The sequence below is a fragment of the Erythrolamprus reginae genome, chromosome 11, assembly GCF_031021105.1.
Source record: "Erythrolamprus reginae isolate rEryReg1 chromosome 11, rEryReg1.hap1, whole genome shotgun sequence".
Lineage (NCBI taxonomy): Eukaryota > Metazoa > Chordata > Lepidosauria > Squamata > Dipsadidae > Erythrolamprus > Erythrolamprus reginae.
Window position 1 is genome coordinate 36,741,301 of NC_091960.1, and position 17,961 is coordinate 36,759,261.

A 17,961-nucleotide genomic window follows, 5' to 3' on the forward strand; every position below is an offset into this window, starting at 1 on the left:
TATGAAGTCATCACAGTTTGCTTTTCCTTCTGCTTCTCCTCCCCTCCCCCTCCTTTATATCATCCCCACCAACTTCTCAAACACCTTCATCTTCTAGATATAGTGGGAGTGTAACTCCTCCAATAAGCAGCATCCATGGATTTGGGCTGGAGTTGCAACCCTAAAAAGCAGAAAGAAACAATGGCTGCCAACCTGCCTTCCCTTGAGGACCTGTAGACTGCACAAGTCAAAAAGAGGGCGGGGAAAATATTTACGGACCCCTCGCATTCTGGACACAAACTGTTTCAACTCCTACCCTCAAAACGTCGCTACAGAGCACTGCACACCAAGACAACTAGACACAAGGACAGTTTTTCCCCCAAACACCATCACTCTACTAAACAAATAATTCCCTCGACACTGTCAGACTTTTTACTAAATCTGCACTTCTATTTCTGCTAGTTTTTTCTCATCATTCCTATCACCCTTTTCCTCCCACTTAGGACTGTATGACTGTCACTTGTTGCTTGAAATCCTAAGATTTTTATGAATATTGATTGTTTCTTCATTGCTTATTTGTCCCCTCTGACAATCATTAAGTGTTGTACCACATGATTCTTGACAAATGTCTCTTTTTCTTTTATGTACACTGAGAGCATCTGCACCAAAGACAAATTCCTTGTGGGTCCAATCACACTTGGCCAATGAAGAATTCTATTCTATCCTATTCTATTCTAAATGAACACGAGGCACCAACGTGAGAAAAGGCTGATCTCAGAGGTTGGCTGCTAAGGTGGAACCAGGGGTGGATGGCAGGCAGGATGGAGTGGAACGCAGTTCCACTGGTGGAAATGAAGATGTGTGTGCAGCTCCAGCTGATCGGCGGCTGTCACTTCCTGGCTCCGCTCTCCTTTTCCCCCCCTGCTGCTGCTGCTGCGTCTGGGCTCCTTGCTTTTTTCCTCTTTCCTCCTTCCTGGCCTCGGATGAGCTTCCCTCTCTCCTGCCCGGCTCCCTCCAGCCTCACGCGGCCACCTCCCGCCTGAGGTGCAAGCATAAGGCCTGGGTGGCAGCATTTATGCTTCTGGCAGCACCCATTCATCCAGCTACCCAGCCTGAGGTGGTGTGTGTGACCCAGGAAGGAGAGCGCGGGAAACACAAAGCAAATTGTCACCCCAGCGAGCGACACTGGTGAGGTTGTAAGTCGAGGACTCAACAGTTCACTTGAACGATGATGATCATTCAAGCCACTCCCACCTGATCACATGGCCGGCAAGCCACTCCTACCCAGTCATAGGACCATTAAGCCACACCCACAAAATAAGCCACGCCCACAGCGTGGCAGTAAAAATTTTGGCTGCCCATTACTGGGTGGAACGGTGAAGTGTGCTCACCTCCGTGGCTCTGAGTGCTAGTGGAGTCCAGCGCAATTATTCTACTGCACCTGGGTAGGTGGCAAAATTGTGCGCAGACACGCAGGGGTTCCCGTGGCCCTGGTGCAGTAGCAGAATTTATTTATTTTTATTATTTATTTATTAAATTTGTATGCTGCCCCTCTCCGTAGAATTGCGCTGGACTCCACTAGAACTGAGAGCCATGGGGGCAAACACATGTCACCCCAAGATTTGTATGCCGCTCCGAGTCTCCGGAGAGGGGCGGCATACAAATCTGATAAATTATTATTAACTATTGTTATTATTATTATGTCACCGTTCCACCTTAGCAGCCCACCTTTGAATGAATGTGGATGGCTGCTTCTATGGGCTGGGGTGTTGGACTACATTTTAAGTTTAGATTTCTTAGATGTTCTATTTTTGTACTTAAATTTGTTGTGAGCTGCCCCGAGTCTATGGAGAGAGGCAGCATACAAATCTAATAAATAAATAATAAATAAATAAATAATCAATAAAAAGAATTTGAATTCTTAATAATAACCTTTCCTCCCCCCTGTATCGCTATTGTTCTAATTAGATTTAAGTCATGATATGATCCAATACTTTTTTTCCTTGTTGTATGAAGAGAAGTAAATTCGGAATTTCCCTCGTAAAGGGCAGTTATATTAAAATGAGGGTTTAAAAAGCATGAATGAGATAAGTAAGAATATAGGGAATGGACTGACGCACTATGGCATAGTTTTAGCAGAAAAAAAGCAAATAGCCAAGAGAAATTTTGAAGGCTAATAGCATTTTGAACCCGAATGAGAACAGAAAACAATCTTTGAAATCCAGATGACAAAATTAGAAAAGGGGGTAGCACAAGACAAATGATGTATCCCAAAACGAAACAGATAAATAAGAATTTTGATTAAGAATTTGGCAACTGATACGATATTGTATTGTATTCTAATTTGAAGGTATGTGAATTTGTATTTCTCTAAGGTGTGGAGGGAAAAAATAATAATATCCCCCCAAAATAAAAATAAATCAATAATAAAAGTTAAAGCAGAAGATGAGAAAAGGATCTGGCTTTTTACTCATGTGTATTGAAAGGAGTGGAGCACCAATTACAAATGCCACCATAAAGCACAGACAGCCAAAACAAACAGACCCCTAATAAAACCTCACAATTAATTTTATAGGGCAACTTTATGGGCTGTTTTGAGAGCAAGCTCCATTGAGTTCCATCCTGCTGAATTGAGTCGGCTTAAATTCAGCCGAGGAAGCCACCAGCTTATTCAAAGACCCTCCCATCAGCTAAAATGCAAATAACCAGACAAAAACGGTTCCTGTTTCAGCTGCTATAGGGAACTGAACTCCGCAAGGACCTAATTTCTTCAAAGATCACATTCTGGGCGGTTACCTGTAGCTATCAGAAACGAGTGGATTTGAATTTAATCTAGTTGGGCTTAATCTCCATGGTGAAGGGGACATCGACACATAATTTTTTGCCTTGAAACTATATTTATGGTACAGGTAGTCCTTGACACAGCACAATTGGAACGGGGACTTCCATTGCTAAGTCATGCAGTCCTTAGTCCATTTGCTGAAGCAGCGGAAGTGATGTGCCGGTGCCTGGAGGCTGTTGGGGTCTGGATGGGTGTCATCAGGCTCAAACTCAACCCTGACAAGACGGAGTGGTTGTGGGTTTTGCCTCCCAAGGACAATTTCATCTGTCCGTCCATCACCCTGACCCCCTTGGAGAGGGTCCGCAACTTGGGCGTCCTCCTCGATCCACAGCTCACATTAGAGAACCAACTTTCGGCTGTGGCGAGGGGGGCATTTGCCCAGGTTCGCCTGGTGCACCAGTTGCAGCCCTATCTGGAGAAGGAGTCACTACTCACAATCGCTCACACCCTCATCACCTCGAGGTTCAACTACTGTAACGCTCTCTACATGGGGCTACCTTTGAAAAGTGTTCGGAAACTTCAGATCGTGCAGAATGCGGCTACGAGAGCAACCATGGGCTTCCCCAGGTATGCCCATGTTACACCAACACTCTGCAGTCTGCATTGGTTGCCAATCAGTTTCCGGTCACAATTCAAAGTGTTGGTTATGACCTATAAAGCCCTTCATGGCATCGGACCAGAATATCTCTGGGACCGCCTTCTGCAGCACGAATCCCAGTGACAGGTTAGGTCCCACAGAGTTGGCCTTCTCTGGGTCCCGTCGACGAAACAATGTCGCCGGCGGGACCCAGAGGAAGAGCCTTCTCTGCAGTGGCCCCGACCCTCTGGAATCAACTCCCCCCGGATATTAGGATTGCCCCCACCCTCCTTGCCTTTTGCAAACTCCTTAAAACCCACCTCTGTTATCAGGCATGGGGGAATTGATTCCCCTGGGCCGTTTCTGTTTTATGTATAGTTTGAGATGTATGATTGCTTTTTATATTAAGGGTTTTAAATTGTTTTAATCATTAGATTTGTACTGTTTTATTGTTGTGAGCCGCTGCGAGTCTCCGGAGAGGGGCGGCATACAAATCTAATAAATAATAATAATAATAATAACTTTAGTTTGGAAGTGACTGCTACTATGCTGGTTCTTATTGCCTCCCCTACCCCTTCTCCTCTAGGTTGAGTTATTTCCTACTACAATGTCACAGTGCAGGTAATTCTCAACTTACTAGAACTTGAGCCTGGTAATTAGGCTTGTAATTTGTGTGGGTCATAAAGGGGGTCTCTATATGATGGTACCTGTTTTTACACCCTTTTCTGAGGTGGTCATTAAGGGGAAATTCCAGTTAGGCAAATGCGGTCGCTGTTACGCAAAGCCATTGTTTATTATGTGCTGGTTTTTGCTAGAAACCAGAAGTAAATTCCAGTTTCTGGCAAAACTGCCCCAAGTCCTCGGAGAGGGACGACATACAAATCCAAGAATAGAGTAGAGTAGAGTAGAGTAGAGTAGAGTAGCGTAGCGTAGAGTAGAATAGAATAGAATAGAATAGAATAGAATTTTATTGGCCCAGTGTTATTGGACACACAAGGAATTTGTCTTGGTGCAGATGCTCTCAGTGTACATAAAAGAAAAAGAGACATTTGTCAAGAATCAGGAGGTACAACACTTAATGATTATCTTTTAAAAAAAATAAAGTTTATTAATTAACAAAGGGTAAATGGGGGAAGGGAAAACGAGGTACATAAATTTAAAAAGGGATAAGAGTAATTATTACATGGTATTGTATTTTGACGTATATATCTTACTTTGTAACAAAAATTCAATGTACACATTTATATCTTATTACTATAAATACTTCATTTTTCTATCTTATCTTATTATTTAAAAGGTAGTTATGACTAGTGAACACTTAATGATTGTCACAGGGGTCAAATAAGCAATGAAGAAACGATCAATATTAATAAAAATCTTAAGGATACAAGCAACCAATTACAGTCATACAGTCCTAAGTGGGAGGAAAAGGGTGATAGGAATGTTGAGAAAAAACTAGTCCTTCTTCCTGCTTGTTATACCTCTAGCTATGCAGCCAAGCATCCTACTTGCTTTTCCTACTGCCCGACCACACTGCTCACCCATTTTGAGACTGCCAGAAATCACGACCCCTAAATCCTTCTCTTCTGAAGTTTTTGCTAACACAGAACTGCCAATGCAAGACTCAGATTGAGGATTCCTTTTCCCCAAGTACATTATTTGGAAACGAAGCAGTAAGGGGTGGGGGGTGGGGGGAACACATTAAGTTCTCTCTTCTCTAGGAGGGAGACCTGATTTAAAAAGAGCGTTAAGAGAGGTTAGTTAGGGGGCAATTATCAAATTGTTCCCCATTCCGCCTGCTGCCCCAATGGAAGCAGTAAAAAGGACCGAAGTCGCAAGGAGGAAACTACAGCTAATTAATCTTGCAAGGGACCTTCACTGAACCACACTGACCTGCAAATGCAAAAGACAGGAGACTTCTGGCATTGAAGCCAGGCACTGCTTGGGATTTGGGCTATTTTAGGGATTAATAGCTGCTTTAATTCTGATTATCAGCAGATAGCAAGAGGCAATGCCTCAAAAAATGCTCAAAGGTGTTTTGAATGAAAGCAGATTCTCTGATCTACAAAAAAAAATATGGAAACCTCCACCGAGGTTCTCTTAGTATTTCACATCTATTCTTAACAGCCCAACAGTTGACTTCTAGACAGTGTGTGGGTGGCGAGGCTGCCCTGCCCCAGGCACCGACAGAAGAAGTCATGGCCTTGCCAAATGCTCCTGAAATACAGCATCCCAAGGGCCAGAGAGGAAAGATCTGTTTGGAAATTTGCCAGAAAGGACTACTGAGGGCTCGGAATAATAAAGCCTCTTTTGGAACCGCTTCAACCCTTAACTGAGATCACCCAACTTTTTTCAGACTTCTGGAACAGCCTGGAACTACAAAAAAAGATGCCGCTGCTTTAAAGAGCTTACTCATTAAAGGGAGTTCAACTCTTCAAAGCAACCCAAATGTTTTTTAGGGGTTGAAAAAATTGAAAAGGGCTGGCAAGGTGCAAAGGGACAGGCCCAAAGGATTCTTCCTGGATGCTGTATCACTTTGAAGAGCGCATAGCTGCCTTAAACAATATGGAACCCTTACCTCATCTCAGACATCACCAGAAGAGCCCTTCACTCCTCCACTCGAAACAGAAGACCCTACGAAAATAGACTAACAATCCTGGGCCTAGAAAGCCTAGAACTACGGCACCTAAAACACGACTTAAATATTGCCCACAAAATCATATGCTGCAACGTCCTACCGGTCAATGACTACTTCAGCTTCAACTGCAACAACACAAGAGCACGCAACAGATTCAAACTGAATACGAACCACTCCAAATCTGACTGTAAAAAATATGATTTCAACAATCGAGTTGTTGAAGCGTGGAACTCATTACCAGACTCAATAGTGTCAACCCCTAACCCCCAACACTTCTCCCTTAGACTCTCCACAATTGACCTCTCCAGGTTCCTAAGAGGCCAGTAAGGGGCGTCCATAAGTGCACTGGTGTGCCTTTCGTCCCCTGTCCAATTGTTTTTCCTTTCTCTCACCTATCATATATATTCTCTTCCTTTCATATATCCTCTCCTCTAAGTTCACTTTTACCCTTATATATATATTACCACATGTCTATTTTTCTTCCTATGTATTTGTGTATTGGACAAATGAATAAATAAGTAAAATAAATAAGTATGATTCACTTAGCAGTGGATTGTGTGTCTTGCATGAGGCCCCCCTGGAAGACACCTGTTGGGAAGATTGGGCTAGCCAGGTGATAGAAACATAGAAGATTGACAGCAGAAAAAGACCTCCTGGTCCATCTAGTCTGCCCTTACACTATTTCCTGTATTTTGTCTTAGGATGGATCTATGTTTATCCCAGGCATGTTTACATTCAGTTCCTGTGGATTTACCAACCACGTCTGCTGGAAGTTTGTTCCAAACATCTATGACTCTTTCAGTCAAATAATAATTTCTCACGTTGCTTCTGATCTTTCCCCCAACTAAATTCAGATTGTGTCCCCTTGTTCTTGTGTTCACTTTCCTATTAAAAACACTTCCCTCCTGAACCTTATTTAACACTTTGACATATTTAAATGTTAAATCCAGGTGGAATGAGTTTAGCATGATGAAGGGCAAGATAAATTGTATTTCTCACACTCAGCAGGAAGGATTTTGCAAAAGACCATTAGCTAAGGAGAGGCTCTGCCCCCCCCCCCAAGCTTTTAATCCAAAATCAAACCAGATTTTTTTGGGGGGGGGGGCGAGAGAGAACATTTGGGAGGAGCCATGGTGTTTCTCCACCTCCAGGGTTTTGTTTCCTCCCCCCCCCTTTGGGAGACATACAACTTCAATGGGCTGGAATTTGCTCCCCTGCGAGGAGGTCTAATTAGCTAATTCCCTTGCTATTTTTAAAATGACAGAGAGAGGCTCTATTTATTCGCCAGCTCCCATTCTTCTCTGGCAACTAGTCAAAATGCCAGGCGCAGGGGGAGTTGCTTAGGCTCAATCCATAAATCAACAAGGCAGGGCACCAACGCTTGCAGCTTTAGCTTCTATCAACTACCCAAAGTTGGTGCTCTCCCTGTCTCCCCACTTCGGACTGAAAGTTATCTAGAGCAGTGTTTCCCAACCTTGGCAAGTTGAAGATATCTGGACTTCAACTCCCAAAATTCCCCAGCCACCATTTGCTATCTGGGGAATTCTGGGAGTTGAAGTCCAGATATCTTCAACTTGCCAAGGTTGGGAAACACTGACGTCGAAGTCACTTTTCTTTTCTTCAGTGCTTGATTGAAAAACTAAGATCTTTGAAGCCAACGCCTGTTAGGAAATGAATTAATCCTTGTTAAACTAACCATGTTCATTTGATGAAAAACAACCAAATGTCAGCTGGCCAGTTTATGCTTATATATAGTGTGATTGCCTGGCTTGATATTATTTTTTAATCCACATATTTTTTGCTGTTTATTTTATTTTATTTTTTTAAACCCACTAAGTTGTTGATAAGATTGCAATGGGAAATCTCTCCTCCCACTCAGCAATTTTTGTAAAAGACAAAGTTTATGTATGTATGTATGTATGCGTGTATGCATGTATGTATTTGTCAAACATGTATAGGATAGTAGTTTATTTATTTTTATTTTATTTATTTTGTTTTGTCAAAATTTATGTATGTATGTATGCGTGTATGCATTTATGTATTTGTCAAACATGTATAGGATAATAGTTTATTTATTTTTATTTTATTTATTTGTTTGTTTTGGAGGTATGTAAAGTTATAATAACAGTGTTTCCCAACCTTGACAACTTGTAGATATCTGGATTTCAACTCCCAGAATTCCCCAGCCAGTATCCGAAATCCCCTAGCTAGCACTCAGAGCCACAGGGGCGAGCACACGTCACTGTTCCTCCTTAGATGTCCACCTTTGGATGCCCCTTGAAACCAATCTTTTTTTTAGAGAGGGAGAAAGCTCGTGGAGATACTGAAGCTCAACCCCAGCATCTTAGGAGGTCTCTGACGTTGCCTCTCCTCTTGGACCTTCAAGGGCTCCAATGGAAAGGACCCAAGCCAGGTTAAGCAATTCAATTCAGCCCAAGACACAGCCTGATTGAGAACAATAAAAGGTCCTCTATAGCAGTGTTTCCCAACCTTGGCAACTTGGAGATATCTGGACTTCAACTCCCAGAATTCCCCAGCCAGCCAGTCCAAATATCTTCTGGGAGTTGAATTCAAGGTTGGGAAACACTGCTCTGTAGTTTGGGGTTCTGGGAGTTGGCCTCGAACTGGTCGCAGCAGCAGCAGGAGAAAGGGCTCAGACCCACAAATGGGCAGCTCACTCCATGGCTCTCCTCCTATGCGCTAATGTGCCGCTTTGCGAAGAAAAAGGGGCCTGGTGTCCTTGGGATGGAAGTTAATCAGTTTCCACTGTTAATCTAATCAACTAAATCACAATGAGGTCACGTTCTCTCACCTTCACCGGAGCCTTAAACCCTTCCTTAAACGCCCCACCCCATTTCACACCCTGCCCCAGAGTAAAAAATAAATAAAACAGGGCAGCCTTGCCGGGAGGCTTTGTGTATTGTGTGCAGGCAAGTAAATACTTATGAAAATGACAACAACTCAAAGTGAAAGCAGTACAGTATTTTACAACCTGAAAGTAAATAGTACTGTACAAAGGCCCAGGAGTGGCTGCCTCAGAAAGCAAAACATTCACACTTCCAAGCACAACCAACCATACATCCCCCAAGAAACTCAAATATGAAGATTAGGGGTATACTGCCTCTGCTGTAGGAAGCTCCCTTCATTAACACTTGAAAGCTGCACCCACGCAAATCTAAGAAACATAGAAACATAGAAGATTGACGGCAGAAAAAGACCTCCTGGTCCATCTAGTCTGCCCTGATACTATTTCCTGTATTTTATCTTAGGATGGATCTAAGTTTATCCCAGACATGTTTCAATTCAGTTCCTGTGGACTGACCAACCACGTCTGCTGGAAGTTTGTTCCAAGCATCTATGACTCTTTCAGTCAAATAATATTTTCTCACGTTACTTCTGATCTTTCCCCCAACTAACTTCAGATTGTGTCCCCTTGTTCTTGTGTTCACTTTCCTATTAAAAACACTTCCCTCCTGAACCTTATTTAACCCTTTAACATATTTAAATGTTTCGATCACGTCCCCCCCTTTTCCTTCTGTCCTCCACACTAGACAGATTGAGTTCATGAAGTCTTTCCTGATATGTTTTATGCTTAAGACCTTCCACTATTCTTGTACCCCGTCTTTGGACCCGTTCAATTTTATCCATATCTTTTTGTAGGTGAGGTCTCCAGAACTGAACACAGTGTTATTCCAAATGTGGTCTCACCAGCGCTCTATACAGTGGGATCACAATCTCCCTCTTCCTGCTTGTTATACCTCTAGCTATGCAGCCAAGCATTCTATATTCTTCTCTGGCTTTTTCAAAGGAAAAAGATCTCTTCCTCTCTTTCAGCCAGAAACAATCAAATACTATTAACACCAGGCTTGAAAGCATCCTTTAAATGTTGATGTTTTTAATATGTTGTCATTTTTGCAATGGTTTAAAGGCCATCCGCAGGGTGGGAGTCAGGAAAAAAGTACAGTGGTACCTCAGTATTCGTAGTCAATTGGTTCCGGGAGGCACAATGAGTATAAAAAGGATGAGTACCAAACAATAATATAGTGATACCTTGTCTTACAAACTTAATTGGTTCTGGGACAAGGTTCTTAAGGTGAAAGGTTTGTAAGATGAAACAATGTTTCCCATAGGAATAAATGGAAAAGCGATTAATGTGTGCAAGCCCAAAATTCACCCCTTTTGTCAGCCGAAATGCCCATTTTTGCACTGCTGGGATTCCCCTGAGGGTCCCCTCCATGGGAAACCCACCTCAGCATCACAAAAACACCGAAGTCCTCAAAACCCCACCTCCGGACCTCTGTGTTTTTGCGATGCTGCGATATCGCTGAGGCTCCCCTTGCTGGGAAACCCCACCTCTGGACTTCCTGCTGGGATTCCCCTGCAGCATCACAAAAACACGGCAGTCCGGAGGTGGTGTTTCCCATGGAGGGGAGCCTCAAGTGAATCCCAGCAGCACAAAAATGGGTGCTTCACTGGCAATGGAAGTCCGGAGGCAGGGCACCCCAGCGGCGGCGGTGGGTTTGTAAGGTGAAAATAGTTTGTAAGAAGAGGCAAAAAAATCTTAAACCCTGGGTTTGTATCTCGAAAAGTTTGTATGACAAGGTGTTTGTAAGACGAGGTATCACTGTATAGTGAACCGCAAGTCAGTAGACACCAACAAGTTCTAGCATGTGTGTTGAGTACCAAACGAAGGGGGTTAATAACAGGACAAAATTTCCATGTCAAAATAAGTTGAGTACCGAATTTGATAAGTTTCAAAGCCATTGACTACCAAGGTAGCACTGTGTGTGTATGGATGGGGCACAATTAGGCAACAAAGCACCTAAAGGAAAACACAACACACACATTACTTCTAACTACTGGTGTAGCCACTACTTCTTCCAGATTGTCCAGCTCATTCTTGCTGTAGTGGCAACTACCCATGAAAGATCTCATCTTCTCCACTTATTTTGAAGGGATAAACCGCAGCAGCTCTTCATGGCACTGGACCAGAATATCTCCGAGACCGCCTGCTGCCACACGAATCCCAGTGACCGATTAGGTCCCACAGAGTGGGCCTTCTCCGGGTCCCGTCAACTAAGCAATGTCGGTTGGTGGGCCCCAGGGGAAGAGCCTTCTCTGTGGCGGCCCCGACTCTCCGGAACCAGCTCCCCCCGGAGATTAGAACTGCCCCTACCCCCCTTGCCTTTTGTAAGCTCCTTAAGACCCACCTTTGTCATCAGGCATGGGGGAACTGAGACATCTCCCCCGGGCATATACAATTTATGAATGGTATGTTTGTATGTATGTGTGTTTAGAAAATGGGGTCTTTTAAATATTTTTAAATAGTAATTTAGATTTGTTGTAAATTGTTTTCACTTTGTTGTGAGCCGCCCCGAGTCTGCGGAGAGGGGCGGCGTACAAATCTAAATAATAAATAAATAAATAAATAAATAAATAAATAAATAGACAGACCTGATCCAAAAAGTTATACATTGCACACTCAACGGACATATACCAATTAAAATCAGCCAGTACAAATTTATATCCCACCTTCTGTGCTACGAAACTGGCATTTTGTGAAATTCTAAAAATAAACTCCTAACAGCAGCTCAATACTTCCTTCCTTCACTGAATGCAGAACCTTCGAATTTAAGCCAGGAAGCAAAATGAGCAAAACACATTGAGAAAGGCAGTTTTGAACGTAAGGTGCAAATTGTGCAGAATACAGCCACGCGAGCAGTCATGGGTCTCCCAAGGTATGGCCATGCTTCTTCAGCACTCCGCGCACTGCGTTGGCTGCCAATTGGTAATGACTTATAAAGCCCTACATGGCACCGGACCAGATTACTTGTGGGACCGTCTTCGGCCGCACAAATCCCAGCGTCTGGTCAAGTTCCACAGAGTCAGCCTACTCCAGGTCCTGTCAACCAGACAATGCCGTCTGGCGGGACCCAGGGGAAGAGCCTTTTCTGTGGGGGCCTCGGCCCTCTGGAATCAGTTCCTCCCCAGAGATTCGCACTGCCCACACCCTCCTCGCCTTCTGCAAGGCTCTGAAATCCTATTTATGCCACCAGGCTTGGGGTCACTAGACCTTAACCTCTGGGCAACGAGGTATGTTTGTGGTTTGAATCTGAAAGAATGATTTATTTAAATATTTTGGCCTTTTTAGAATGGTTTTAGATTAGTTATTTGTATTAATTGGACTTCAGATGTGTTATTGTATGCAGTGATCCCTCGTTTTTTGCTGGGGATGTGTTCCAAGACCACCCATGAAAAACGAATTTCCGTGAAGTAGAGAAAAGATTTTTTTAAAAATTTAATGAGTATTTGGACTTTTAAAACCCATCCTTTGCATCAGTCATTCTATAATGTTTCTCAGCTGGAACTACATGTGATTTCCTACCAGTTTCTTTAATAGAGTACAGTAGTCCTGTAGAAGAATTTTATGAATTTTCAATGGATTTAAAATTTTCAGTGGATTTAATGGATTTAAGGCCCCTTTGAAAACCCGTGAAGTAGCGAATCCACAAAAGATGAACTGGGAAGTAGCCAGGGATTGCTGTATTTTTTTAAAATCTGTTGTGACCCGCCCGAGTCCAGGGAGAGGGGTGGCACACAAGTCCAATGAATAAATAAATAAGGTGCAATCGTCGCGCTGAGCCATCCTACAGTTTGCACGCGTTCAACTCAGGATGCTACCATGCAGTCAACCATTGTGGCTTTGTCAATCATTTACACATCAACCTGTTCTGCCAACCCAAGCGTCTCGTGTTTCCTTCGCTAAACATGTTCAGCAAACCTCATGTTGTAGAGTAGCGTCAATATGGAGGGGCCCATTGGGGGGTTCTCACATCCCCAACGAAGGGGGACTGGAAACGAGAAAGGGGAGGACACACAGAGGTGGGCCGCTAAGGGGGAACGGTCAGGTGCGCTCACTCCTGTGGCTCTGAGTGCTAGCAGAGTCTAGTGCAATTCTGCTACTGCACCTGGGCAGATAGTAAAATCACGCGCAGACACACAGGTGCGCCACAGACCTAGGTGCAGAAGCAGAATTGCGCTGGACTCTACGGTTACTGTACTGAAACACAAGCGTGATTTTGCTACCTGCCCAGGTGCAGAAGAATTTCGATGGAATCTATGGTTACCATAGTGAAACACGGGCGCATCTGTGTGTTGGCATGCGATTTCACTACCTGCCCGGGTGCAGTAGCAGAATTGCGCTAGACTCCACAGTTACCGCACCAAAAGGGTGCACCTGCATGTCCGTGTAGTTTCACTACCTGCCCAGGTGCAGTAGCAGAATTGCGCCGGCCTCTGCTAGGACTCAGCACATCCCCTTCCCACCATAGCAGTCCACCTCTGCGGGACGCGTCCCCAAAGTCAGCCCACGGGAGCGGCCCCGCAGTGGAGCCCTGGCCCGGCTACTCCACCGCATCTGCTTCCCCCAGAGCGGGAGAGAGAGAGAGAGAGACGCCGCGCACTCTGCACATGCTCAGGCGCCCTGTCGCCAGCGCTCCCCGCTCTTCCCGGGCCAAGGGGCGCGGGCGCTTCCCGTCCAGGCTCTCCGGGGCCCCGCAGCGCGCCCCCGCCCCACCGAGAGAAGCCCCCCGCCCGCCCCTGGACGCCGCCGCCGCCGCCTCCTCCCGGGCGGGACTGGGCCGTCGGGCTCCGCCTCCGCGCGTGCAGCCGCCTTATTAAAGCCGCCGCTTTTGCGCACCGGGCGCAGTTGCGAGCCAGGCGCGCGCGCGAGGGGCTTTTTTCTTTTTTGCGCGAAGGCTGCAACGGCCCAGCCCGGGACCCGACCCCGCCAGCGACGCCCCCGACGCGGCGTCTCCTGGGGTGGCTTCTCCCCCCACCCGCCGCCCAGCGTCCCTCGAGGCCCCCGGGGCTCCTTGCCCGCCGCCGCCCCGCGCGGTCCTCGTCTCGCCAGCCGCTGCCGCCGCCGCCATGGGCAGCCACAGCTCCAAGGCCGCCAAGGGGGAGGTGATGGCCCCGGACGCCGCTGCTGCCGCCGACGCCTCGCCCGCCAAATCCAACGGCCAGGTGGGTCCGGGAGGCGCCGCCGACGGTCCCTGCCATTGTTCCGCCGGGTGCGAGATGGGCGCGGCAGCCTCTCTCCAGACGACCGCGGCTGCTGCGCCTCTGCCCGCGCCTTTGTTCGACGCCGAGAGCGCTGCAGACGGAGCTCGCCCGCCCGCCCGACGGGGAACAAAGGCGCGGCCGCCGAGGCATCGCGCGCATTCCCGGGCGGGGGCTGGGCAGGCGACGGGGGGGCGCTCGACTGCCGGGAAGAAGCCCCCCTCCCCATTTCCGCCCTTTTGCAAGGAAGCCCGAATTGCCCTTTGCAGAGCGACCGGGGCGCCTGAACCTCGAAGGGAGCCCCGGGCGAAGGGAAGCGGCTTCGCCTTGGAGCCCAGTGGCCGGGCTTTGCCGCGAAAGGGGCAGAGAGACACAGGCGGCCCCCTCCCCGCCTTTTGCACCGCAGGAGGGGGGCGCATTCCCGGCCGCGCATTCGCCTCCTGCGCTCGGAGCGCGACGGTGCTGCTGCTGCAGCCGAGGCTGCCCTGGGCGGGAGTGTGGCGCCCCCTGGCGGCGGCGGGCGGCACCGTGCCTTTCTTTGGGGGGGGGGGCTATTCAGCCGCCTCCCCAGGAAAGGGGAGCCCGAAGCGGGATTTGGAGGAACGGAGGGGGCAAGTGGTTGCGCTACGCCTTTTAACCGAGCGCAGACGCTGGGCTCAGCCGGGGCCACGTAGCATGTCTGGACGGTGCGGCACATCTGCTCACTATGGGTGTAGCCAGAGGTCTAGAACAATAAATACGGTGGACGTTCGGTCGTGTTTTTCCCCCTGCTTAATGCAGAGGTGGGCTGCTAAGAAGGTGTGCTCGCCTTATGGCTCTGAGTGTGAGTCCAGCGCAATTCGGCCAGTGCACCTGGGCAGGTAGGGAAATCGTGCACGGACACACAGGGGCACCTGTGGCAGGTGCAGTAGCAGGATTGCGCTGGATTCTGCTAGCACTCAGAGCCACGGGGACGAGCACCCCTCACCATCCCACCTTAACAGCCCACCTCTGGCTTTATTGCTGTGTTTCCCAACCTTGGCCACTTGAAGATATCTGGACTTCCAACTCCCAGAATTCCCCAGCCAGCATTCACTGGCTGGGGAATTCTGGGAGTTGAAGTCCAGATATCTTCAAGTGGCCAAGGTTGGGAAACTCTGCTTTATTGGATAAACCCAGGTGATTTGAATGGTTGGGTTGAATGCTGGGTGTAAGCCCAAAACAGTCAAGGTTGTATGTGCTATTACAGTATTTATGGGAGGGGGGCTTTCGCCCCTTGCGGTTTGAGAAGGAGGGGGAGAGGCAGCCAGATGGGAAACCAGATGTTGAGCCTCTTGTAAATTCTGGTGCATTTTTTCTTTCCTCCTCCAGGAAAACGGCCACGTGAAAATCAACGGAGACGTCTCCCCTAAAGCCGATGGGGAGGTGGGCTCCATGAACGGCAGTGGCTCGGCAGAGGCCCCCAAGGAGCTTGCCAAGGCCGAGGTGGGCAGCGGAGACGCTATAGAGCCGGCCCCCGTGGCTGAGGGCGAAGCCAAACCCGACGGAGCTGCCACCAAGCAGACTCCCAAGAAGAAGAAGCGCTTCTCGTTCAAAAAATCCTTCAAGCTGAGCGGCATTTCCTTCCGGAAGGCCAAAAAGGAAGCCGCCGCCGCCTCTCCCGGTGAGGAGCAGCCAGCGAAGGCCGAAGCGACGGAGGCTGAGGACCAACCGGCCGCGGCTGCACCTCCCGAGGAGGGGGAGCAGGCCGTCGTGCCCCAAGAGGAGGCAGCGGCCCCCGAGGAAGCCCCTGCTCCCGACAGTGAGCCGGTGGCCAAGCGGCAAGAGGGCAGCGAGGGGCCGGCAAAGGAGGAGGACCAGCCACAGCCGCCCACTTCCAGCGAGAGTCCGGGGGATGTAAAGCCAGAGGAGACCTCAAAACCCGTGGAGGTGGAAGCTAGCCCCACGGCCGACGCTGCTGCTGCCGCCGAGCAGAAAGAAGACTAGATCTGGCTGAGCCGTCCGTCTCCTGCCCATCGGAGAGAGACTTGCCTGTGCCGTCCTTCCAGCCCCAGGATTCCCACAGAACTGCTGCCTTGACCACAAGCCACACCCGCCCGCCTTACCCACAGGCCTCCTGCATTGAGCCGTCAAGCTTTGTCTCTCCACCACGGTGTCTCTCCCCACCCCCCCCACCCCCCAAACACACACAGTGACGGAAAAAACCAACCCACCCCTGACTTGGCTCGGAGGGAGGCGGCACTGTCCCTCAAGCAGGGGTTCTAAAGCCCCCCCCCCTTAAAACTATATGGAGAGATAACTGACCCTGGACAGAAACTGGAAATTGCTCCATTGAATGAGACTCCAGCTATTAACACCAAGTTCCTCTTCTGTTTCTACTAATCTTCAAAAGCAGCTTTTCCTCTTTTTTTTCCTCTCCAAAAATTCAAACAAACCAGCAACGACTGACCCGTGGTTTTTTTTGTTCCCCCCCCCCCAAAACTGATATTCTCTTTCTCGGTTTACATTCCTGGTTCTGACTTCATTTGAAAATATTTTGTGCTTTTTATAGAAACGACCACTTAAAAAGCTAATCTGGTTAGTTTTTTTTTAAAATAATAATGTCTTGCTCTTGGCTTTAAACCATAAAGTGTGTAAGTCCACCATGTTTAATTTGACATCAGAGGGAGAACTACTTCGGGTTTATTTAGGGGTGGGGGGAAACCCTTAGGGGGGAGGGGGGGGGAGAGGGGGGGAGGGCGAGGGCTGGCTGTCTGATGTGACTTTAAATTTTCATTTCCCTGTCTTTGTAAATAATTTTTTAATGACCCTACTTCTGATCTGCAGTTTTCTAACTCCTAAACAAAAGTCGTATGGGTCTTATTGTAACATTTGAAAAGAATAAATGGTGACCCCCCCTTTACGGATCGGAGTTGGGTCCTTTTCTCTAGTAGTGGGGCAAGTGGCCAATAATTGGGGCGGCTCCATGTTTTCCCAGATATCCTTTCCCTTGGAATGCTGGCGTCTCTTTCTGTATTCTCCCAATTCTTCAATGACAGTTGAATATATTAATATGAACATACTTTCTGAATATACTTTCAGAAAATTTTATTTTACTGAAAGAGTAGTAGATCCTTGGAACAAACTTCCAGCAGACGTGGTTGGTAAATCCACAGTCACTGAATGTAAACATGCCTGGGATAAATATATATCCATTGTAAGATAAAATACAGGAAATAGTATAAGGGCAGACTAGATGGACCAGGAGGTCTTTTTCTGCCGTCAGACTTCTATGTTTCTATGAATAACTGTATTTGGAGGGCACTTGTATTCTCCTCCCCCCCCCCCCCCAGGATTGAGGCCAAGAAGAAATGGCTTGTGCCCATCCATCGGGCATAGATTTACTCCCATTATTTCATTCAAGCTAATATCGAGAGATGGGCAGAACCTTCTCTGACCAATTTGCTTAGAAGCCCTAAGATTCAGAACAGATCTGGGCGGGGTCTTAATCATGCGTCTCCCAATCTTTCACAGGCTCTTAAGAGGCTTGTGGGAGAGCACCCTAGGATGCTCTTGTAAGGAGCATGGATTCCTGCCCGACACAAATCTATCTCTAACTTCAGTTGTCTTCATTTCTCATTGCCTTGACATGGGAACTCTATGAATAGGCAGTCGGGCAAAGCAGTAGAGTTCGTTTTTTCTCCAGCCACCGACCTTTTGAAGCAAGGGCACCCACATCACTCAACTGTGCATGGTGATCTTTTCAGTTCTCTCCCACTTTAGTTAGCAGGTAGCATCAATGTTGGCTTTGTATGTTGGAATATCAGCAAACCTTGTTGGAATCTCCAGGGAGGTGATATGAGGGGTGTTTTTTGTTGCATGCAAAAATGGCTCCAGATGTTGAAG

General features: G+C 47.3%; 1 protein-coding gene across 1 annotated transcript; it reads left to right on the top strand.

Moving 5' to 3' along the window:
* The first annotated feature begins 13,717 nt into the window (after nucleotides 1-13,717).
* MARCKSL1 (MARCKS like 1) lies at nucleotides 13,718-16,978 on the top strand. Its single transcript, XM_070763909.1, has 2 exons — nucleotides 13,718-14,061; nucleotides 15,448-16,978. Exons 1-2 carry the CDS (start codon nucleotides 13,966-13,968, stop codon nucleotides 16,060-16,062), a joined length of 711 nt encoding a protein of 236 aa, XP_070620010.1. The 5' UTR covers nucleotides 13,718-13,965; the 3' UTR covers nucleotides 16,063-16,978.
* The last annotated feature ends 983 nt before the right edge of the window (nucleotides 16,979-17,961 follow it).

Coding starts and splice junctions, on each gene's coding strand:
- MARCKSL1 (XM_070763909.1), top strand. CDS start 13,966: ATGGGCAGCCACAGCTCCAAGGCCGCCAAGGGGGAGGTGATGGCCCCG. Junction 14,062..15,447: donor CCGCCAAATCCAACGGCCAG/GTGGGTCCGGGA, acceptor TTCCTCCTCCAG/GAAAACGGCCACGTGAAAAT.